The 25,432-nt window shown below is 38.5% G+C and overlaps 1 protein-coding gene across 1 annotated transcript; it reads right to left on the bottom strand.

The window, feature by feature from the left end:
• Nucleotides 1-18,253: 18,253 nt before the first annotated feature.
• On the bottom strand, nucleotides 18,254-25,248 carry LOC140819534 (phenylalanine--tRNA ligase beta subunit, cytoplasmic-like). Its single transcript, XM_073179665.1, has 19 exons — nucleotides 25,119-25,248; nucleotides 24,950-25,005; nucleotides 24,580-24,680; nucleotides 24,240-24,369; nucleotides 24,033-24,148; nucleotides 23,308-23,374; nucleotides 22,914-22,955; nucleotides 22,628-22,669; nucleotides 22,377-22,453; nucleotides 22,042-22,168; nucleotides 21,793-21,960; nucleotides 21,335-21,463; nucleotides 21,141-21,242; nucleotides 20,925-21,059; nucleotides 20,266-20,340; nucleotides 19,766-19,873; nucleotides 19,130-19,225; nucleotides 18,949-19,032; nucleotides 18,254-18,563 (listed from the first exon to the last, which is right to left on the bottom strand). The coding sequence occupies exons 1-19, from the start codon at nucleotides 25,174-25,176 to the stop codon at nucleotides 18,495-18,497; spliced, it is 1,782 nt and encodes a 593-aa protein (XP_073035766.1). The 5' UTR covers nucleotides 25,177-25,248; the 3' UTR covers nucleotides 18,254-18,494.
• Between the last annotated feature and the right edge of the window lie 184 nt (nucleotides 25,249-25,432).

Below are 25,432 nucleotides of genomic sequence, written 5' to 3'. Positions count from 1 at the left end.
AATTTATTTAATTAATTTCTTGGGTGAAGGTGACTTACAAATTTTGAAAAGCCGAACTATTATCGTTTTACTAAAAGTTATATATTGTTATATAACTTCATTTTCTGAATTGTACAATAACTCAAATGTTACGGTTTGATCACTATCATAACAAAGTCAATTATTACACCTCAACTGCTCGTATAATATTTTTAAAAAAAAAATATTTTGGTAACTTATAACTCAATTCTTCTATACCTTGAGCCGTTGGATTGGGGGTTAGATCAATAATGGCTAGATCTACAGTTATATCTAATTTGTTTCGTTGAGTGGGTTATATTAACAATCACGGAAATATAATTAATTGAATGTTTGCAAGTGTAACATATTACAAATTTTTACTCATTAAATTAGTAGAAAAGTAATCAGTAATTCGATCCATGTTCTTGTTATTGGAGTAAATTAGACAAGGGATCAAGCAATCTTGATGATTTTCTCAATCTAATAAATGAGGAGTCTACGATAAAATTGTCTGTCATATGCCTGATCATCGAGTATGAATCAAACAAGGATAAATTTGTAAGAGAAAAATGTATTTTTAGTCATTTATATTTACTTCTTGGTGATTATGATTTTGTATGTTATCGATTTTCATTCTTAATCCTTCATATTTAGTTTTTTGGCAATTTAGTATTTTCTACCGGGAGTATTGATTTGACACTCACTGCACAAGTCAACACCATTTTGGCACCACATTAGTGCTAGATTGGCCCTATATTGTGTTGCATTTCAGTTTTAGTTATGTATTTATTAAATATTTTTGGAAATTTGAATCATTTTTTATCTGGAGTACTGATATGACAATATACATGTCAACACCATGTTGACTTTATATTAACACTACATCGAGGTCACATAAACGTCACGTCGAAAAAAAATTTCAAAAAATAGCAGATTAAGATTTAAATCCGACACCACCATAGAGAACTAAAATCGCATGGATTTGCAATTTAGAGGTCAATTTAAAAAATGACAGTCTCTCTATAAATTTTTTTTAAGAAAATGACCTTCATAATCATTGTACTACAAACACATAGCATTTGGGTTTTTGTCATTAGATATTAAAATAAAATAAAGATATGATGCATGTTATATACATGGACTGAAAATATATAGTGTATGCAGTTGAATAAATAACTATTATTTTGTAAATATATTAAATCAATGTCCTCAATTGATTCTTGAATTAGACTAATACTCATCCTCGGAGTGTTTTTCTTTGGGATGGTTCGTCAATCGTCCCACACACTGAAAAAAGAGAGGATATGAAAACCACATTATTTCAAATTCTCGGTCGTTTGCATGAGGGACATCGTCGAAATCAAATTCGAAGCCAGTAATCGTAAACATCTCAAATGTCAATTTTAGTTATGTATATATTGTGTATGACTATTTTTAATAATGTATGTTTCGCTAAATCAATTATCGTCATGTAACTATGTTTATTTTTTAAATCAATTTTAGGTAGTGTTTGAAAATTATTTAAAAAATTATTATGGATTTTTCCTTTACAAATTGTTGTATATTTTTAAAAGAAAAATCAATAATCGCTTTTTTAAACATTTGCATAAACTATATTAATCTTTTTCGTTGAAATCGTGTAATTAAATTACTAATATCATTGTTAAAATTTATATTTACGTTGTCCAATATAGGAGATTAAAATTAACATTTTTCCTTGTAAATAGGTTGTATTTGGACGTATGGTTTTTTATTTTTGTTTTATTTTTCGAGGGATTGGGATGAAGGGATCTTAAATGAATCAATTAGCTATTATTCGTACATAGGACCCTTTTTTTAATCATAATGATTGATTTCAAATTCTAACTCCAAAAATTACTATTTCTGTTCTGTTAATCGTACATGAGTAAAAGTAGTATCGAGATTTATGAAATCTCGAGAAGTTCTCATGCATCAAACTGCTAACGTTACGTCGCTTGATCTTAATGGCTAGATGTGCCGTAAAAGAGTGACGTCAGACCGTAATGGGATAATACTGTCTCTGCAGGTGTGAGGGCTGATATTGTTGTCTTGCCCGATTAGGACAAACTCTCGCATAATGTCTTGACATTTACAGACAACTTCAACTACCTTTGTTTTTCATCATCGCTTAGTTTGTTGATATAGAACCGAGTAACGTTAGGCTCTTGTCAATGTGTTCTCTTTCTCTCAAACAAACTCCCCCAGACTGAGTTTGAGCCACTCTTTCTGATCCAACTAAGTCAACCAAGTTCTACAATAAAGAAATTAGACAAGCAACAACAAAAGTGGAGAAGATAAGATAAAAATTTGATATATATCATAACATGAAAATCAAAATAATGAAACTTAAATTCAGTACACTTGTCACGGCCCAACCCACTTGTGATATTGTCCGCTTGGGCCTGAGGTCTCACGACTTTAAAACGCATCACAAGGGGTTGCTACACGCTCATTTAAATGCTCATCATCTCTCCCGTGGTTTAGCGATGTGAGATTTTGTCTAAGAGCCTTCACCCCCTTTCGGAATTCAGCTTCCTCGCTGAGGTTTGCCCCACCATCTCAAGCCCACGCAGAGTCGCTCTGATACCAAATGTCACGACCTAACCTACTCGTGATATTGTCCGCTTTGGCCCGAGGCCTCACGGCTTTAAACGCGTCACAAGAGGTTGCTACATGCTCATTTAAATGCCCAACATCTCTATCGTGGTTTAGCGATGTGAAATTTTACCTAAGGTCCTTCACCACCCCCCTTTCGGGACTCAGCATCCTCGCTGAGATTTGCCTTACCATCCAAAAATCACGCGGAGTCGCTATAATACCAAATGTCTTGGCCCAACCCACTTGTGATATTGTCCGCTTTTGCCCGAGGCCTCATGACTTTAAAACGCGTCACAACGTGAGACATCCACACACTGGCTCAGATACAAAATGTCATGGCCCAGCCCACTTGTGATATTGTCCTCTTTGGCCCGAGACCTCGCGACTTTAAAACGCATAACAAGGGGTTGCTACACGCTCATTTATATGTCCATCATCTCTCTTGTGGTTTAGCGATGTTGGATTTCGCCTATGGGCCTTCACCCCCACCTTTCGGGACTCAGCATCCTCGCTGAGGTTTACCCCACCATCCAAATATCAAGCGGAGTCGCTCTGATACCAAATGTCACGGTCCAGCCCACTTGTGATATTGTCCGCTTTGGCCCGAGGCCTCATGGCTTTAAACACATCGCAACATGTGACATCCACACACTGGCTCTAATACCAAATGTCATGGCTCAGCCCACTTGTGATATTGTCCGCTTTGGTCCGAGGTCTCACGACTTTAAAACGCGTCACAAAGGGTTGCTACACGCTCATTGAAATGCCCATCATCTCTTCATTTTCTTCATCTTCCTTCATGTTTGCTATTTTTTCTAGTCTCTGAACATTGGAAATTGCAACAGACAGTATCTAAAACAACGGGAAAAAATGATACAAGGAGAATGCACCTCATATTTGTCAAGCGTCTTCTGAGCCTTCTGGTCACCTAAGTCTATCTGAATAAATATAAATTTAATATAACGTAAACTCAAGAGTTATTAACAGAACCGACTTATTTTTGCATAACTTATTCACTTTAACACAGGTGGTGATCTGTTTTGCTTGCTTGAAAACTCAAGAGTTCTTTTTGTCTCTTCTATGTGAGCCTACGTATGAAAGTCATTTTCCAAAAGTAATATTGATATCAACTCGATGCAATAGCTAACATGAATAAAGAAAACCTGCAGTTAAATACCTGTTCTGATGCAGTGGTGAAAATTATTGTAGTATACACCTTACAACTAGAGTAAGTCGAAATATATTAATAAGTTTCGTGTCACAATAAGGAATTTGATATCTGCATAAAGCATTAGACATGTTAATATATGTTTATATGTTTGTGTGTGTGTGTGTGTATATATATATAACATATATTTTATATATATATATATATATATATATATATATATATATATATATATATCATTATTTTTACATTGACAAACAACTTCAATTACCTTTGGTTTTCCTCGCTTAGTTCGTTGATAATAGAACCGAGTAATGTTAGGCTCTTGTCAATGTGTTCTCTTTCTCTCAAACAAACTCCCCCAGCCTGAGTTTGAGCTACTCTCTCTGATCAAGCTAAGTTAACCAATTTCTACAATGAAGAAATTAGACAAGCAACAACAAAAGTGGAGAAGATAAGATACAAATTTGATATGTATCATAACATGAAAATCAAAATAATTAAACTTAAATTCAGTACACTTGTCACGGCCCAACTCACTTGTGATATTGTGTTCTATGGTCCGAGATCTCAAGACTTTAAAACGCATCATAAAGGGTTGCTACACGCTCATTTAAATGCCCAGCATCTCTCCCGTGGTTTAACGATGTGTGATTTTGCCTAAGGGCCTTCACACCCCCCACCCCTTTCGTGACTCAGATTTCTCGCTGAGGTTTGGCCCACCATCCCAAACTCACGCAGAGTCGCTCAGATACCAAATGTCAAAGCTCACCAACTTGTGATTTTGTCCGCTTTGGCCCGAAGTCTCACAGCTTTAAAACGCATCGCAAGTAGTTGCTACATGCTCATTTAAATGTCCAACATCTCTCCCGTGATTTAGCGATGTGGGATTTGGCCTATGGGCCTTCAGCCCCCCCCCCCCCCCCCTTTCGAGACTCAGCGTCCTGGCTGAAGTTTGCCCCATCATCCCAAAATCAAGCGGAGTCGCTCTGATACCCAATGCCACGGCCCAGCCCACTTGTTGTATTGTTCGCTTTGGCCGGAGGCCTCATGGCTTTAAAACGTGTCACAACGTGCGACATCCACACACTGGCTCTGATACCAAATGTCATGGCCTAGTCCACTTGTGATATTGTCCGCTTTAGCCCAAGGCGTCACGACTTTAAAACGCATCACAAGGGGTTGTTACACGCTTATTTAAATGCTCATCATCTCCTCACTTTCTTCATATTTTTCATCCTCCTTCATATTTGTTATTTCTTCTAGTCTCTGAACATTGGAAATTGCAACAGACGGTATCAAAAACAACCGGAAAAAAATGATAAAAAGAGAATGCACCTCATATTTGTCAAGCGTCTTTTGAGCCTTCTTGTCACCTAAGTCTATCTGAATAAATATAAATTTAATATAACGTAAACTCAAGAGTTCATTAACTGAACTGGCATCTTTTTGCATACCTTATTCACTTTAACACAAGTGGTGATCTGTATTGCTTTCTGACAAAATCAAGAGTTTTTTTGTCTCTTCTATTTGAGCCTATGTACGATAGTCTTGTTCCAAAAGTAAAATTGATATCAACTCGATGCAATAGCAAACATGAATAAAGAAAACCTGCAGTTAAATAAATATTTTGGTGCAATGGTGCAAATTATTGTAGTATACACCTTACTACGTAGAGTAAGTCGAAGAATATTAGTAAGTTTGGGGTCACCATAAGGAATTTGATAGCTGCGTAAAGCATTAGACATGTTAATATATGTTTATATGTTTGTGTGTGCATGTGTGTTTATATACACACACACACACACTGACAAACAACTTCAACTCCCTTTGTTTTCATCATCGCTTAGTTTGTTGATAATAGAACCGAGTAAAGTTAGGCTATTGTCAATGCGTTCTCCTTCTCTCAAACAAACTCCCCCAGCTTGAGTTTGAGCTACTCTTTCTGATCCAGCTAAGTCCACCAAGTTGTACAGTAAATAAATTAGACAAGCAACAACAAAAGTGGAGAAGATAAGATACAAATTTGATCCACTACAAGACAGACGTGGACCTAAAATGTCCCGGACCACCGAAGCCCTCCCGACCCGTCGGCCACTGTGTACTCTCGGTGTCCATGCGTCCACAAGACAGGGCTGAGCGGCCCCAAGATATAGCTTATCTCGAAAGAGATACAGCTCAACAGTAAAGGCTATCTCGAAGGAGATACGGCTCAACATGATATGCAATATGCATCATAACTCGTGACATAATAGCATGCATCATATGACATATAACAATGCAGCAAATACTCATGCAACACATATATGAATGTATACTCAACCAGGATATCTCGGATAGTACTTTCGTACCTCTATCACAGCAAGCCTAGCCTTACGCAACACCGCTAATCAGGTCTAGCACAAGCCTACGCATCAAAAAGCATACTCAATCACTACTACCATGCTCGACTAGCAAAACCAGTACTCCCTAGTACTACCAAAGGTTTAGGGTTTACCTTCGTCCGTCGACAGCCCTTTGATGTCGATTGCCTTGTAACTCAGGCGCCGCTACGCTACTACTCCTGGCAGCTCTTGGCTATCGCTCGACCAACAACTAACCCTAGAAACCTTCCAAACTCTCCAAAATGAGAGAAAACTCAAGAAATTGGCAAGTCAAAAATGAGAAATCCGAGCACTATTTATAGGCCATGTTCGGATCCTCCGAACAACACTTTGGAACGTCCGAACGCTACGTGTCCATTGGCTCTTGACAGCTCATGATCGGATCCTCCGATCATACACTTCGGACCGTCCGAACATGCACGTGTCCAGCTGCTCTTGACACCTCATGATCGGATCCACCGAACCTACACTTCGGAACGTCCGAACTCCCACGTGTCGATCAACTCTTGACACCTAATGATCGGATCCACCGAACTCACTTCGGACCTTCCGACCTCTTCGGTGCTTCCGAACCATCTTCGGTCCGTCCGATCATGACTCGGTCAAAATTACACATTAAACCTTCTTAATCACCATTACTCCGTTAATTACCCAATTTGGAATTCGGGCTACTACATTCTCCCCCCCTTAAAACGATTTCGTCCTCGAAATCAAGTTTAGAGAATGAACAAAACGAAATAACAACATCGTTACCCTCAAAATCTAAGGGACAACCCATCACTAGACGCTTCGCTAACACCGAATGACCCATCGGAGTAGAAACGGAAAGAATGACATCTAGAGAAACATGCGGTAACTTATGACGCTTAACAAATCGTCCTGGTCACCCCAACGACCTACACTTCCCTGACTACTCTCATCACCAAAGTGGTCAGCCATTGCTACAACATAGAATGGGGAAACTAGTAAATTGGTCAACGGAAATCCCAAAACAGAAATCTATATCCCAAAATCGTATGCATGCTCTGATACCATAAATGTAGTGACCCGTTCCAGAATCACCTACTAGGCAAGAACTAAGCATGCAATTAACCTAATTAACAATAATCAGAGATAACAGCGGAAAAGTCAACAAAATAATGGTTATACAACTCAATCGAAATCGAAAATAACTCCAAATAAAATACCCAATACAACCATATCGAATCAAAACAATACCGATAAACTAAACCAACCAGCTACTCAACGTCCTCCTCCTGCTCCTCCTGAGCTGTCCAACCTGAGGCCTGCCCCGTGGGAATGGGGTGTCCAAGAATAAACAAAACCGAGGACGTGAGCGATAAGAACGCCCAGTACAAAAGTATGAGTATACAAACCTATATGAAATGCACATGCTATGATATGATACCAGGGTAGTCAAGAAACAGGAATCACAAAGGATCTCAAAATGCTCAGTCTAGAGGCGCCAAGTGGATAGTGCCGCGCGGTCCAACCTCTGGGTCACTGCATCCACTACAAGACAGACGTGGACCTAAAATGTCCCGGACCACCGAAGCCCTCCCGACCCGTCGGCCACTGTGTACTCTCGGTGTCCATGCGTCCACAAGACAGGGCTGAGCGGCCCCAAGATATAGCTTATCTCGAAAGAGATACAGCTCAACAGTAAAGGCTATCTCGAAGGAGATACGGCTCAACATGATATGCAATATGCATCATAACTCGTGACATAATAGCATGCATCATATGACATATAACAATGCAGCAAATACTCATGCAACACATATATGAATGTATACTCAACCAGGATATCTCGGATAGTACTTTCGTACCTCTATCACAGCAAGCCTAGCCTTACGCAACACCGCTAATCAGGTCTAGCACAAACCTACGCATCAAAAAGCATACTCAATCACTACTACCATGCTCGACTAGCAAAACCAGTACTCCCTAGTACTACCAAAGGTTTAGGGTTTACCTTCGTCCGTCGACAGCCCTTTGATGTCGATTGCCTTGTAACTCAGGCGCCGCTACGCTACTACTCCTGGCAGCTCTTGGCTATCGCTCGACCAACAACTAACCCTAGAAACCTTCCAAACTCTCCAAAATGAGAGAAAACTCAAGAAATTGGCAAGTCAAAAATGAGAAATCCGAGCACTATTTATAGGCCATGTTCGGATCCTCCGAACAACACTTCGGAACGTCCGAACGCTACGTGTCCATTGGCTCTTGACAGCTCATGATCGGATCCTCCGATCATACACTTCGGACCGTCCGAACATGCACGTGTCCAGCTGCTCTTGACACCTCATGATCGGATCCACCGAACCTACACTTCGGAACGTCCGAACTCCCACGTGTCGATCAACTCTTGACACCTAATGATCGGATCCACCGAACTCACTTCGGACCTTCCGACCTCTTCGGTGCTTCCGAACCATCTTCGGTCCGTCCGATCATGACTCGGTCAAAATTACACATTAAACCTTCTTAATCACCATTACTCCGTTAATTACCCAATTTGGAATTCGGGCTACTACAATATGTATCATAACATGAAAATAAAAAATAATGAAACTTAAATTCAGTACACTTGTCAAGGCCCAGCCCACTTGTGATATTGTCCGCTTTGGCCCGAGGTCTCACGACTTTAAAACGCATCACAAAGGGTTGCTACACGCTCATTTAAATGCCCAGCATCTCTTCTGTGGTTTAGCGATGTCTGATTTTGCCTCGGGGCTCTAACCCCCCCTTTCGGGACTCAGCTTTCTCGCTGAGGTTTACCCCACCCTCCTAAACTCACGCATAGTCGCTCAGATACCAATTGTCACGGCCCAGTCCATTTGTGATATTATCCGCTTTGGCCCGAGGTCTCATGGCTTTAAAGCGCATCACAAGAGGTTGCTACACGCTCATTTAAATGCCCAACATCTCTCACGTGGTTTAGCGATGTGGGATTTCGACAAAGGGCCTTCACCCCCTCTTTCGGGACTCAGCGTCCTCGCTGAGATTTGTCCCACCATACCAAAATCACGCAGAGTCGCTCTGATACCAAATGTCACGGCTCAGCCCACTTGTGATATTGTCCGCTTTGGCCCGAGGTCTCATGGCTTTAAAACGCGTCACAATATGTGACATCCACACACTGGCTCGGATACCAAATGTCACGACCCAGCCCACTTGTGATATTATCCATCTTAGCCCGAGGCCTCACGACTTTAAAACGTATCACAAAGGGTTGCTACACGCTCATTTAAATGCCCTTCATCTCCTCACTTTGTTCATCTTTTTCATCTCCCTTCATGTTTGCTATTTCTTCTAGTCTCTCAACATTGGAAATTGCAACATACATTATCTAAAACAACGGGAACAAAAAAGATACAAGGAGAATACACCTCATATTTGTCAAGCGCCTTCTTGTCACCTAAGTCTATCTGAATAAATATAAATTTAATATAAGGTAGCTCAAGAGTTCATTAACAGAACTGGCATATTTTTGCATACCTTATTCACTTTAACACAAGTGGTGATCTGTTTTGCTTGATTGCAAAATCAAGAGTTCTTTTTGTCTCTTCTATGTGAGCCTACGTACGATACTCATTTTCCAAAAGTAAAATTGATATCAAGTCGATGCAATAGCAAACATGAATAAAGAAATCCTGCAGTTAAATACTTGTTCTGGTGCATTGGTGCAAATTATTGTAGTATACACCTTACCACGTAGAGTAAGTCAAATAATATTAGTAAGCTTGGTGTCACCATAAGGAATTTGATAACTGCATAAAGCATTAGACAAGTTAATATATGTTTATATGTTTGTTTGTGCGTGTGTGCATATATATATATATATATATATATATATATATATATATATATATATATATATATATATATATATTTTTACGTTGACAAACAACTTCAAATAACTTAAGTTTTCATCCTCTCTTAGTTTGTTGATAATAAAACCGAGTAATGTTAGGCTCTTGTCAATGTGTTATCTTTTTTCTCAAACAAACTCCCACAGCCTGAGTTTGAACTACTCTTTCTAATCTAGCTAAGTCAACCAAGTTCTACAATGAAGAAATTAGACAAACAACAACAAAAGTGGAGAAGATAAGATAAAGATTTGATATTTATCATAACATGAAAATAAAAATTATGAAACTTAAATTCAGTACACTTGTCACGGCCCAGCCCACTTGTGACATTGTCTGCTTTGGTCCGAGCTCTCAAGACTTTAAAATGCATCATAAAGGGTTGCTACACGCTCATTTAAATGCCCAGAATCTTTCCCAGGGCTTAGCGATGTGGGATTTCGCCTAAGGGCCTTCACCCCTCCTTTCAGGACTCAGTTTCTTTACTGAGATTTGCCCCACCATCCCAGGCAGAGTCGCTCTGATACCAAATGTCATGGCCCAACGCACTTGTAATTTTGTCCGCTTTGGCTCGAGGCCTCATGGCTTTAATACGCGTCACAATGGGTTGCTACACACTCATTTAAATGCTCAACATCTCTTTCGTGGTTTAGCGATGTAGAATTTTGCCTAAGAGCCTTCAACCCCCCTTTTTCGGGACTCAGCGTCCTCGCTGAGGTTTGCCCACAATCCCAAAATCACGCGGAGTCGCTGTGATACCAAATATCACGGCCCAACCCACTTGTGATATTGTCCGCTTTGGCCCCGAGACCTCAAGGCTTTAAAAAGCGTCACAACATGCGACATCCACACACTGGCTCTGATACCAAATGTCAGGCTCAGCCCACTTGTGATATTGTCCGTTTTGGCACGAGACCTCACGACTTTAAAACGCATCACAAGGGGTTGCTACATGCTCATTTAAATGCTCATCATCTCCCCCGTGGTTTAGTGATGTGGGATTTCGCTTAAGAGCCTTCACCCTCCTCCCCTTTCGGGACTCAACGTTCTCGCTGAGGTTTGCCCCACCATCACAAAATCACGCGGAGTCGCTTTGATACCCAATGCCACGGCCCAGCCCACTTGTTATATTGTCCGCTTTAGCCTGAGGCCTCATGGCTTTAAAACGCGTCACAACGTGCGACATCCACACACTGGCTCTGAGACCAAATGTCACGGCCAAGCCTACTTGTAATATTGTCCACTTTAGCCCGAGGCCTCACGACTTTAAAACGCATCACAAGGGGTTGCTACACGCTCATTTAAATGTCCATCATCTCCTCATTTTCTTCATCTTTTTCATCCTCCTTCATGTTTGCTATTTCTTCTTGTCTCTGAACATTGGAAATTGCAACAATCAGTATTAAAAACAACGGGAAAAAAATGATAAAAAGAGAATGCACCTCATATTTGTCAAGCGTCTTCTGAGCCTTCTTGTCACCTAAGTCTATCTGAGTAAATATAAATTTAATATAAAGTAAACTCACGAGTTCATTAACAGAACTGACTTCTTTTTGCATACCTTAATCACTTTAACACAAGTGGTGATTTGTTTTGCTTGGTGGCAAACTCAAGAGTTCTTTTTGTCTCTTCTATGTGAGCCTACGTACGAAAGTCATTTTCCAAAAGTAATATTGATATCAACTCGATGCAATAGCAAACATGAATAAAGAAAACCTACCGTTAAATACTTGTTCTGATGCATTGGTGCAAATTATTGTAGTATAAACCTTACAACGTAGAGTAAGTCGAAAAATATTAGTAAGCTTGGTGTCACCATAAGGAATTTGATAGCTGCATAAAGCATTAGACATGCTAATATATGTTTATATGTTTGTGTGCGTGTCTCTGTGTGTGTGTGTGTATATCTATATAATATCATTATTTTTACATTGTCAAACAACTTTAACTACCTTTGGTTTTCATACTCGCTTAGTTCGTTTATAATAGAACCGAGCAACATTAGGCTCTTGTCAATGTGTTCTCCTTCTCTCAAACAAACTCCCCCAGCCTGAGTTTGAGCTACTCTTTCTGATCCAGCTAAGCCAACCAAGTTCTACAATGAAGAAATTATACAAACAACAACAAAAGTGGAGAAGATAAGATAAAAATTTGATATGTATCATAATATGAAAATCAAAATAATTAAACTTAAATTCAGTACACTTGTTACGGCCCAGCCCACTTGTGACATTATCTGCTTTGGTCCGAGGTCTCAAGACTTTAAAATGCATCATAAAGGGCTGCTACACGCTCATTGAAATGGCCAGCATCTCTCCCGTGGTTTAGCTATGTGTGATTTTGCCTAAGGGCCTTCACCCCCCTCCCCACCCCTTTTGGGACTCAGCTTCCTCGCTGAGGTCTGTCCCAACATTCCCAAACTCAGGAAAAGTCACTCAGATACCAAATGTCAAGGCTCGCCCACTTGTGATTTTGTCCGCTTTGGCCCGAGGTTTCACGGCTTTAAAACGTATCACAAGGGGTTGCTATATGCTCATTTAAATGTCCAACATCTCTCCCGTGATTTAGCGATGTGGGATTTCGCCTATGGGCCTTCAGCCTCCCCTTTCGGGACTTAGCGTCCTCGCTGAGGTTTGCCTCATCATTCCAAAATCAAGCGGAGTTGCTCTGATACCCAATGTCACGGCCCAGCCCACTAGTTAAATTGTCCGCTTTGGCCCGAGGCCTCATAGCTTTAAAACACGTCACAACGTGGGACATCCACACACTGGCTCCGATACCAAATGTCACAGCCCAGTCCACTTGTGATATTTTCCGCTTTAGCCCGAGGCCTCACGACTTTAAAACGCATCACAAGGGGTTGCTACACGCTTATTTAAATGCCCATCATCTCCTCAATTTCTTCATCTTTTTCATCCTCCTTCATATTTGCTATTTCTTCTAGTCTCTGAACATTGGAAATTGCAACAGACAGTATCAAAAACAACAGAGAAAAAAATGATAAAAAGAGAATGCACCTCATATTTGTCAAGCGTCTTCTGAGCCTTATTGTCACCTAAGTCTATCTGAATAAATATAAATTTAATATAATGTAAACTCAAGAGTTCATTAACAGAACTGGCATCTTCTTGCATACCTTATTTACTTTAACACAAGTGGTGATCTGTTTTGCTTGCTGACAAACTCAAGAGTTCTTTTTGTCTCTTCTATGTGAGCCTATATACGATAGTCATTTTCCAAAAGTAAAATTGATATCAACTCGATGCAATAGCAAACATGACTAAAGAAAACATGTAGTTAAATAGCTGTTTTGGTGCAATTGTGCAAATTATGGTAGTATACACATTACCACATAGAGTAAGTCGAAGAATATTAATAATCTTGGTGTCACCATAAGGAATTTGATAGCTGCATAAAGCATTAGACATGCTAATATATGTTTATATGTTTGTGTGTGCGTGTGTTTGCATATATATATATATATATATATATATATATATATATATATATATATATATATATATATATATATATATATATATAAACACACACACACACATTGACAAACAACTTCAACTACCTTTGGTTTTAATCATCGCTTAGTTTGTTGACAATAGAACCGAGTAACGTTAGGCTATTGTCAATGTGTTCTTCTTCTCTCAAACAAACTCCTCCAGCTTGAGTTTGAGCTACTCTTTCTGATCCAGCTAAGTCAGCCAAGTTCTACAATAAAGAAATTAGACAAGCAACAACAAAAGTGGAGAATATAAGATACAAATTTGATATGTATCATAACATAAAAATAAAAAATAATGAAATTTAAATTCAATACACTTGTCAAGGCCCAGCCCACTTGTGATATTGTCCGCTTTGGCCCGAGATCTCACGACTTTAAAACGCATCACAAGGGGTCGCTACACGCTGATTTAAATGTCCAGCATCTCTCTCGTGGTTTAGCGATGTGTGATTTTGCCTCGGGGATTTTACCCCCCCCCCCCCCCCCCCCCTTTCGAGACTCAGCTTCCTCGCTGAGGTTTACCCCACCATCCCAAACTCACGTAGAGTCATTCAGAAACCAAATGTCACGGCCCAACCCACTTGTGATATTGTCCGCTTTGACCCGAGGTCTCATGGCTTTAAAACGCGTCACAACGTACGACATCCACACACTGGCTCTGACACCAAATGTCACGACCCAGCCCACTTGTGTTATTGTCCGTCTTGGCCCGAGGCCTCACGACTTTAAAACGTATCACAAGGGGTTGCTACACGCTCATTTAAATGCCCATCATCTCCTCACTTTCTTCATCTTTTTCATCCCCCTTCATGTTTGCTATTTCTTCTAGTCTCTCAACATTTGAAATGGCAACAGACAGTATCTAAAACAACGGGAAAAAAAGATAAAAGGAGAATGCACCTCATATTTGTCAAGCGCCTTCTTGTCACCTAAGTCTATCTGAATAAATATAAATTTAGTATAAGGTAAACTCAAGAGTTCATTAACAGAACTGACATCTTTTTACATACCTTATTCACTTTAACACAAGTGGTGATCTGTTTTGCTTGATGGCAAACTCAAGAGTTCTTTTTGTCTCTTCTATGTGAGCCTACGTATGATACTCAATTTCATAAAGTAAAATTGATATCAAATCGATTCAATATCAAACATGAATAAAGAAAACCTGCAATTAAATACTTGTTCTGGTGCAATGGTTTAAATTATTGTAGTAATGACCTTACCACGTAGAGTAAGTCGAATAATATTAGTAAGCTTGGTGTCACCATAAGGAATTTGATAGCTCCATAAAGCATTAGACAAGTTAATATATGTTTATATGTTTGTGTGTGCGTGTGTGTGTGTATATATATATATATATATCATTATTTTTACATTGACAAACAACTTCAACTACCTTTGGTTTTCATCCTCGCTTAGTTTGTTGATAATAGAACCGAATAATGTTAGGCTCTTGTCAATGTGTTCTCCTTCTCTCAAACAAACTCCCACAGCCTGAGTTTGAACTACTCTTTCTAATCCAGCTAAGTCAACCAAGTTCTACAATGAAGAAATTAGACAAACAACAACAAAAGTGGAGAAGAAAAGATACAAATTTGATATGTATCATAACATGAAAATAAAAATAATGAAACTTAAATTAAGTACACTTGCCACGGCTCAGCCCACTTATGATATTGTCCGCTTTGGCCCTAGGTCTCATGACTTTAAAACGCATCACAAGAGGTTGCTACACGCTCATTTAAATGCCCAGAATCTCTCCCGAGGTTTAGCGATGTGGGATTTCGCCTAAGGGTCTTCACCCCCCCTTTCGGGACTCAGCTTCCTTGCTGAGGTTTGTCCCACCATCCCAAAATCACGCGGAGTCGCTCAAATACCAAATGTCATGCCCCAGCCCACTTGTGATATTGTCCGCTTTGGCCCGATGTCTCATGGCTTTAAAACACGTCACTACGTGCGACATCCACACACTGGCTCGGATACCAAATGTCACGACCCAGCCCACTTGTGATATTGTCCATCTTAGCCCGAGGCCTTACGACTTTAAAACGTATCACAAGGGGTTGTTACACGCTCATTTAAATGCCCATCATCTCCTCACTTTCTTCATCTTTTTCATCCCCCTTCATGTTTGCTATTTCTTCTAGTCTCTCAACATTGGAAATTGCAACAGACAATATCTAAAACAACGGGGAAAAAAATATACAAGGAGAATGCACCTCATATTTGTCAAGCGCCTTCTTGTCACCTAAATCAATCTGAACAAAATAAATTTAATATAAGGTAAACTCAAGAGTTCATTAACAGAACTGGCATCTTTTAGCATACTTTATTCACTTTAACACAAGTGGTGATCTGTTTTGCTTGGTGGCAAACTCAAGAGTTCTTTTTGTCTCTTCTATGTGAGTCTACGTACGATACTCATTTCCAAAAGTAAAATTGATATCAACTCGATGCAATAGCAAACTTGAATAAAGAAAACCTGCAGTTAAATACTTGTTCTGGTGCAATGGTGCAAATTATTGTAGTATACACCTTACCACGTAGAGTAAGTCGAATAATATTAGTAAGCTTGGTGTCACCATAAGGAATTTAATAGCTGCATAAAGCATTAGACAAGTTAATATATGTTTATATGTTTGTGTGTGCGTGTGTGTGCATATATATATATATATATATATATATATATATATATATATATATATATATATATATATATATATATATATATATATCATTATTTTTACATTGACAAACAACTTCAAATACCTTTGGTTTTCATCCTCTCTTAGTTTGTTGATAATAAAACCGAGTAATGTTAGGCTCTTGTCAATGTGTTATCTTTTTCTCAAACAAACTCCCACATCCTGAGTTTGAACTACTCTTTCTAATCCAGCTAAGTCAACCAAATTCTACGATGAAGAAATTAGACACACAACAACAAAAGTGGAGAAGAAAATATACAAATTTGATATGTATCATAACATGAAAATAAAAATAATGAAACTTAAATTCAGTACACTTGCCATGGCTCAGGCTACTTGTGATATTGTCCGCTTTGGCCCGAGATCTCACGACTTTAAAACGCTTCACAAGGGGTTGCTACACGCTCATTTAAATGCTCAGAATCTCTCCTGGGGTTTAACAATGTGGGATTTCGCCTAAGGGCCTTCACCCCCTCTTTCGGAATTCAGCTTCCTCACTGAGGTTTTTCCCACCATCCCAAACTCACGCAGAGTCGCTCAGATACCAAATGTCACGCCCCAGCCCACTTGTGATATGGTCCACTTTGGCCCGAGACCTCATGGCTTTAAAACGCATCGCAAAAGATTGCTTCACCTTTTGTATGTTTGGCCAACAAAAATTGATAGTCAACTAATGCAAATTAATTTTTGATTTTTTTCGACAAAAGAGTTTTAGAGCCCTCAAACTTCCCCAATTTAATTGCTGTGTTGGGATGATGTTAGATGTTTGGGACGTGGTGATGAGTTGGTGGTACCCTGAGCCTACCACCTTCTTCCAATTCTAATAAAAGCAATGAATTGGCCTAAAACTCTCCATTTCTAATATTTCTTCAATTTATTTCATAAAAAATCAAAACACATCCAACTTGATAAAAAGTGACGTCATGACCTACATTACACAAAATCTTCAAACATAAAATTTCAGTACATACCACAGTAGCCAATATCTATTCACGCAGAATGACAATTTAAGAAACCATGAACTACTTAACAAATTTTAATGTGTTCCCTTGGGAGAAGGGGAATCCCTCCACTCTGCAGTCTGCCCCACTCCTGTATCCTGCACTGGCTTATTTAGCTGAGTGACTTTTTTTATATATTGACAGAGTTTCACGCCAATTGTGTCGACACCTGGCTGACCTCATGTACGGAAAATTCCATTTATCAAGATTTAGAAGTGAAAGAAATCATTTTATGTACGACTGAGGACCTCGTTTCAAAAAAATACGCCGCATGGGCAAGAAGCCGCGAGGGAAACCCACCATCATCAGAATCAACACCATTGATGTTGGCTCTTGTTTCTTCATCTCCACTATTATCATCTTATCGATCATCCTTAGCGTCATCGACAGCCACAGAATTTGCCCTTTCGTCTTCTCTTCTCCCCTCAGTTTCTCATCTAGTCTCATATTGCTTTCGTAGTTAACTTATCCACTATCACCTCCCAATTCCAGATACCCAACTCCATATCCTCCAGGGCAATGGTAGTTATATGGATTACGTGAATCGTTTCCCTTAGCTTCTACTCAATCTCTTCCACAGTGTTAAAAGTGTACACATTTGATCAGAAAGCTCATTAAGAACTCAGGGTATGGTTGAATTGAAAGTTGAAACTGTATCCACTTCAAGGCAACTGGAGATTGTTCACCCACACCGATAAAAACGATCGCAGAAGCCGAGATGATGGCTTTGAAGTCTGAAACGATGATATTGTGTGGCCAAGCAGCTCGCCTATCTACGAAGCTGCTGTTTATTTTACACTCAATATCAGGATCCAAGTCTTACTGGGTGCATGAGTGAAAAAACTTTTAAAAGAAAATTTGGGTTTCCAATATGACTCAGACCTCATTTTTGTACGCTTTGTATACATGTAAGGTTTGTTATCCTTATTCTGTCAAGTTTTTGTCCGCTTCACAGAATTAGGCATCTTTCTTTCAAGTTTTCGAGAATATCACAAATCCACTTTATCATTGACATTGAAACAGAACCGATCCGACCATAATTAAAGTTGACAAAATCTGTGCATGAGCACATCAGTGCAACTGTGGAGTGACCAAATTGATCTCTTCGAGTAGCTACACAAATAATAAATTCAAGGCACAATACAATAAAATAAATGACACGAAGATACACCAGGATGTGCCTTGAATAGCAATCATTCTCTATATCTTGTTTGTGTTGAGTTTTGCTCTATAGGAAGCTCTCGATGTCGAGTTCCACGAAAGAGCAGGGGTCCGGAATATCAAAGTTATCCAACACCTGATGCCATACAAACAAATATGCATGATTTACCATTCCTACCAGCCCAACCGACAAAAATAAACTCCGAAGTGATTTTACTTCTATTTTCAAGTTATGTAGATGGAAAGGATGAATTTATTTCTTGCAATTTCATAAAGGTTGAAGCTTCTGGGGAAGAAACAAGACCAATGTATGGCTGTGTTTCAAATGTTAAGGAATTTTTTTTCTAGAAAAGTATTTTGAGAAATTGAATCTGAAAATATCATATATGTTTAACTATAGCATTTATTATTGTACCGGCTATATCAAGCCACGAATTACTATTCCTTGAGATAGCATGTGTATAAATCGTGGCTCGTTTCATTCTGACGTGAAAGGTATACGTGAAAGGGATTTTATATACCTGTGGATGGACGATACCAAAAGTGCCTATTTGTTTTCCCTTATAAATGACGTTCGCTTGTCTACCTGGAAGAAACTCAGGCTCCTGCAGCATGGATACAGTAATGATCATATTTCATATTCCTTCAAAAATCATACAATACTCAACATTGTAAAAATAGAAACGATGACAGAAAACATACGTCTGAACTTTGAATATAATAGCCTGTTTTGTCACCAGGGGCTACAAAAGGAGTTCCGATGACTTCCATGATTCTATCCACAAGACCGTGTATCAGCTGAAAGAAAAAAAACCAAAGAATGAAAATTTCAGTCAAGCATTGGTGGATCCTCAAACTTAAGTTGATCGATGGAAAAAGAGTTATTGAACATTTAACAAAGACAAAGATCGACGAAATGTGACTGTCACGGGTTTGGGTTAGGGGTAGTGGGCTGGATCCAAATAGGGTAGTTACAGAAATAGCATATAAAAGAGGGGTACTGGTTATTTTGGGAGAGTAGTTTTTGTTTGGAAGTAACGTTGCTGGCAGTTGCTAAGGAGAGGGAAGATAATTCTGTGAGGAGTATTTTCTGCTCTAAGGGGCCATACTCTTTGTGAGGATAGATCATTATCTTTTATGTAATTTTTCTAGTTTAGTTCATTGAATTACAGTTTCTTTTATAATCATGTTTTGAGTTTGTATCAGCGACCGTTTTCAGAATATTCATGATAAAACCATGCAACTCAGAATCTCAGATTAAAGCTAAATAAAGTGCTACTCAAGATATCCCCAACTCCAAAGATTGGAATAAAGTAAAGTAGGATGTTGTGTAGGTACCTCGAATCCTGAGGTAGACCCGCAATATAGAGCTGCAAGATAACGACGATTTGAGGCACCTACATCTTTCGTCTCATTAAGCAGCACCACATCACCCACTTCAAAAATCTAAATCAAAACGATATATGCATATAGTTTAGAAAAGAGAAAGAAACATGACCCGATATTCTAAAACACCTAAAACAGAACAATAATCATCTCATACATGCACATCAGCAAAATAAGACGCAGATTTAACAGAGGGAGACTGACTGAACATGCCAAAGCAGACTTCTAGAATAGCTAGAAACTATAGGTTCATAATAGCTAATTTATTCTAGTATTTTAATTTTCAAAGCTCTATGCAGAAAATGCTCTCGCAGCTCTGTCTTCATAGCATCAGCAAGATAAACATGCAAACGGCCTTCTGTGTCTGTGCTTATAGAAATCTCATAATTGTCATGACAAGACTTATCATCAAATTATGGCATGCCAATGAACATGGCATGCGATAGAATTACCTTGATTGGTTTTGGATGGTCTTTATTGTGCCCGACTGTTTTCAATATGCCCGGCATTAGGCTGGTACGGACCACCTGAAAAATTATAAAAATGAACGGACATAGGCTGAGGTAAATTCATTTCAGAGAGGATGACACGAACATGGACAAACACACATCTGGGGCGATGTTGCAGTACTATAAATCAGACTATATAAATTTGGGAGTCGGATAACAATTTTCTCATGTAAAAAATACCAAAGGCCAGTGAGAAGGGCAATTGCCATTGAAATTTGAGGCCCTGTTCGAATTCTGTGGAAAACAGAATAGGGCACAGAATGCTCTTGATATGTCGGAAAATTAGAAACAGTCAACTATTGATGACTCATACAGCGTGCATGCAGCTAAAAATTAAAGCATAACTAATATTTTGAAACTCAACTAACAGAAAGAATATTACGTTAAGATTGGATATTTAAGAAAAAGAAGTGCAGATTATGAGGATATTTTGGAACTCGATTAACTGAAAGCATATTACTGCAGGAAATGAAGGGTGAATTAGTAGGTGTTAACAAACATATATTCATCCTTCATTTCCCCAATGGTCCTATTTTGTCCTGCACAAAATGCTAAATTTAAATTATCAGCTTAGCTCATATTGCATGGCAGAAGAAACAAACCTCAAAATCAGCGTTACGGGGATTTCCATTTATTGCTGCTGTTGCCTTGTCATCTTTCCGGTTAAGCATGGTGAAATTTTCTTTGTACGAGCATAAGATCCATGTTAACACCTCTGTATAACCAACCATTGCAATCTACAATGTATAATGCAAATTTGGGTCAAATGAAAGTAACTCCAAGTGAAAAACAATAAGATCATGCATACAGCAGCCTACCTCTGTTCGAATTAGATCAGTGAACTGATTCAATGACTGTGGCTTCAACGATGGCAGCTTCATCTTTGGAATTTCATTGTAACCATAAGCAATCGCAACATCCTTGAAGAGGAAGATGGTAACATCACACAAAATAGAAACTAGCGGCAAAGAAAATGAACTTGTGTAAGAGACAGTAAAGTCAGAGCTGATACCTCAGCCACATCACAAGGATGAAGAATATCACTTCTCGTTGGAGGTACAGATATAGTGAAGATGGTTTGCTTCTCTTTAGATACAGAGGGCTCAGCATGTAATTGCATTTTATTCAACAAGCCTGCCACCTGAAAATCAATTTGTGAATATTAGTAGGCAATGTTTAATTTTCTTCAGAGTTTCCTAGAGTATGCATGAGCAAGTCATACAGCAAAATACTTTGTGCATTTATTGAAGAATTTCTGCCAGAAGTAGCATTCATCATGATTGGTTCTGAGCACATAATGAGCGAATATAGGGTACAATTTCTAATGTTATTTTCCAATATGTTTCCTGCATTCATTTTCAAGTTATGTGGTGACTACCTACTTGACCTTAGCTCACAAAATTAAAGGGAAATTGATAGAAAAAATAAATATGAAAGGATAGAGTATTGATGATCAGAATTTTGCAAAACCTCATGGACAGGCAACGAAACTCCGACTGTATTCGTGATGCATGATAAAGGTACAACCATCTGGTACAGTGACAGATCTGGGCATATGTATGATTTTCCGTCGGGGTAAATTACTTCAACTGGCTCCATCTCAAACTTCCTTTCACAATAGACCGAAAACATGGAAACCTGTACAACAAATTGTAACAGCAGAAATACCGAAGAGAAAGAAACAGAAACCTAATGCACTGGATTCATAGAGATTAATACCACTGTGTTCAAAACAATATTTGCTTTTGTCAGATCTGTGGCTGTACACTCAATAAATACATTCTTTGTCTCCAAGCTAATGGCAGAATGTGCACCATTAATAATTGGAGGCAAAGACAAAACAGTCCTGCAGAAAAGAAATAAAGGTCTTATCGGGTCAAAACTCAAAACATAAATAAAATTTGTCACTAGGTATCCATATTTGTGAACATTATCACATTTGTATACGCAAGCTATGTGTCTTTCGAATAAGAGGTAAAATCCAAATTATAAAGGTGGCTCCAGATTTTATCGCTGGAATACCGTGATTTAGGTTATCTGAGTAACAAAATTACCTGCTATGATCATATATAACTGGGAACACCGGTGAATTCTCGATTATATGCAAAAATTTCTTCAGTTTCATATCCGACTGCCAAATGATGTGGCAACAAAATTAATTACAACCCCTATGGAGTGCTCAGTCATTGCAGCAAGTAAAATACAAAATTCAATCAATTGACAAGCAATGAGCACCAGGGACTGCTGATAGGAATTAGGAGAAAATGGAAAACAAAAATCCTGGAAAAGCAACCAAAAGAGTCACCTTGTAAAATTCCATTAGCTCATCCGCTCTGAAGTTCTTCGTCTAAGCCATTGCATGTTACAAAAAGGTTCAGCATCATAAATGCGAGGAAGAAGTTAACAAGTTTAGGGCCTATTACCCTAACTTGATGCATTGGCATATATGCAAGCTTTCCAAGATTTTGTAGGTTTTCTAACTATGTATGTTCTCGAAATGTTAAAATGATGTTTTGACGTAAAGTAGCTAATTTTGATATCAGCTGCACCATTATATTTTATATAATAAAGGCTCAATAAAAACTGATTACCTGTTTCAAGGGTATGAAGTTTATCTCCGGGGGTGGTAAAGCCTGAAAATCATTCAAACTCAACATATCAATAATCATTTCTCACAAAAAAGTATCCAGCTTTAAAACATAGAATAAAACCTTTTAAAAAACTAATAGTGCTAAGATTGGTGTTAGTTTTGCAGAAAATTTAGGGGCATTCATACGAAAAAAATGAGAATAATAGGAACAAAAACGGAAACTTTACGCCTAAAATTTGGAATTAATGGAAATGGATTAGACACAGAATAAACTTATTAAAAAAGTTTCACATATGCATTAAGTCCAGAGCACAGACAGTTGAACATAGCATTTTCTTCAATCAGACAATTCATAGGACTGTGATGATGCACAAATTAACAAGATAACGGCATACTTCATATGTGAAAGGGCCTTTTATTGTATCCAAATCGTGCGTGCCAATTGCAACCAAAGTTCGTCGCCTAAACAGATGCAACCACCAAACGAAGAAATTAGAAGGTGAATAAATAAATTTTCATATTAAAAAATTTACAGAAAAATCATTTTAAGCCAAACTATTGGTTCTACCATGGCAACCGTGGAATTCACTTTACAATAGAGGTAAATGAACGCAAGTAAAACATTCATCGGTTCAATTGCACTCATCCTAATATTCATCAGTTCAATTGCACTCATCCTTGGATAAATCACTGATAAGATTAAGCATATTAAGTAAGGGCTAATATAAACATGTTGTAGATAGCTTAAACCACAACTATGCTCCTCAAGCACAGAAAAAGAATATGAATATTTGTGATCTTGGTCACAAATATTATAGTGTGTTTCTCATGAGGCCAAGTGGGAATAATCTAAACAAGAAAGTCAAACACAAAAAAAAATGGAATGATCTTTTCCACTTTAGATAAGTTTACTCCTCTTAACAAGGCAGAGACCGGGCTGGTAGAAAAAACTCGGCCCCAAAATGAGTGTATAAACAGAACTACCACAAGAAATAACAACCATTAGCATAAATTATTCATTAAAAAGTAGGTAACAGCATGGCATGCGGAGATCATTTTCTTGGAGAAAAAACTCAGCCAAAGAAAAATTGGTAGTTAATCGGAGATCAGATAGCATTACCGGCATATATTCTGATGAAGTCGATCTTGAAGATCTATAAAACTATTATATCTAGCTTCATCGAATGTAACACCTCTTAAAACAGCGCATACAACATATGGTCGAACCAGAGACGTCTGCAATAAAGGAAAGTCACAACTGGGGCAATGGCAAAAAAACGACAGCAAACTAACTAATAATATTATATTTTTTTGGCAACTTACATACCTCCGATCTCACATGCATTTTGAGCATAGATTCTTTACTGATGTTTGCAACATTGTATGTAGGAATTGGATCAAGCCCATTGAATATGCGGAGGGCTTGTGCCAACCCCTCGAGACAAAGCAAGTCATATCTGCCACGAAATTTCAATCCCAGAGAAAAAAAGGCACAAGTATCAACCTTTGTAGCTGAAGATTAAACAATTACACTTGACGTAGAACATTTCAATGGCCAAAAATTTCATTCAAATTCCGTGGCCAAAATATTTCATCAAATCCCGGAAACAACACTTTAACCATTGCATATACAGAAGCTCACTGATAAAAGTAATTGACAATAGTACCTATTGGCCGGCACCTCAATTTTGTAAATCACTTCTTCATCTTCGGAAGGGTCTTCTTCATCCAAATGCTTCTCTTTCCGTATAATTGCTTTTTCCGTTGTCTGTTTCCACATCAATACAAACCAAAATCACAAAATCCACTATCTCATAGTCAAGAATATACTGAACAACGAATGAAGTCACGCACTGTATGCAAATCAACATTGCATTAAACATTAACACCTAAACAAGGAATCAACTAAAAGTACAAATTTTCACGAGAAAATGTTATTGACCCAACAGTATTGCGCCAACCGAAAATTTCCTACATAACGCTAAATACAGACCAATATTGTCCAAAATGAAGCAACATTCCATGAACTATACGCACCACGTCATCGAGCTCAATCCCGAATTTGAAGCATAAATCTTCAAACTCTTCCTCAGCTGCGATAATCAAAGATTACAATTACACAATTTTTAATCAGCTAAAAGAGTGGCAACATACATAAATGAATCAATTCACACGCACATATAGAGAGAAGAATGTAGTTTCTTACTGTAAGTGCGTCCTAAGGCTTGGAAGAGGCGATCTCTGCCTAAGCTAACCGTAGGCATGGCGGCGTGCGGCGGCTTTGGAGCTTATTTCCGTGGGAACATATCTTCCCAGCACTCATCGTTTTGTTGATGCATTTACCTCTAATGGGCCGACCAACGTGCTTGCATGAAAATGGGTCGGTCCAGTGATCTAAATTAATGGGCCTTAAATTGAAATTAGCAACTGGCCCAAATTTTGAGTCCAAAATGTTTTGCTCAAGAGTTCACGACTGAGGATACTATTTTATCAATATTATATAATTATTATATATTAAAA

The sequence above is a fragment of the Primulina eburnea genome, chromosome 18, assembly GCF_022965805.1.
Source record: "Primulina eburnea isolate SZY01 chromosome 18, ASM2296580v1, whole genome shotgun sequence".
Taxonomy (NCBI): Eukaryota; Viridiplantae; Streptophyta; class Magnoliopsida; order Lamiales; family Gesneriaceae; genus Primulina; species Primulina eburnea.
The sequence above is the reverse complement of the archived record's forward strand: the minus strand, read 5'-3'. Positions and strand labels throughout refer to the sequence as shown.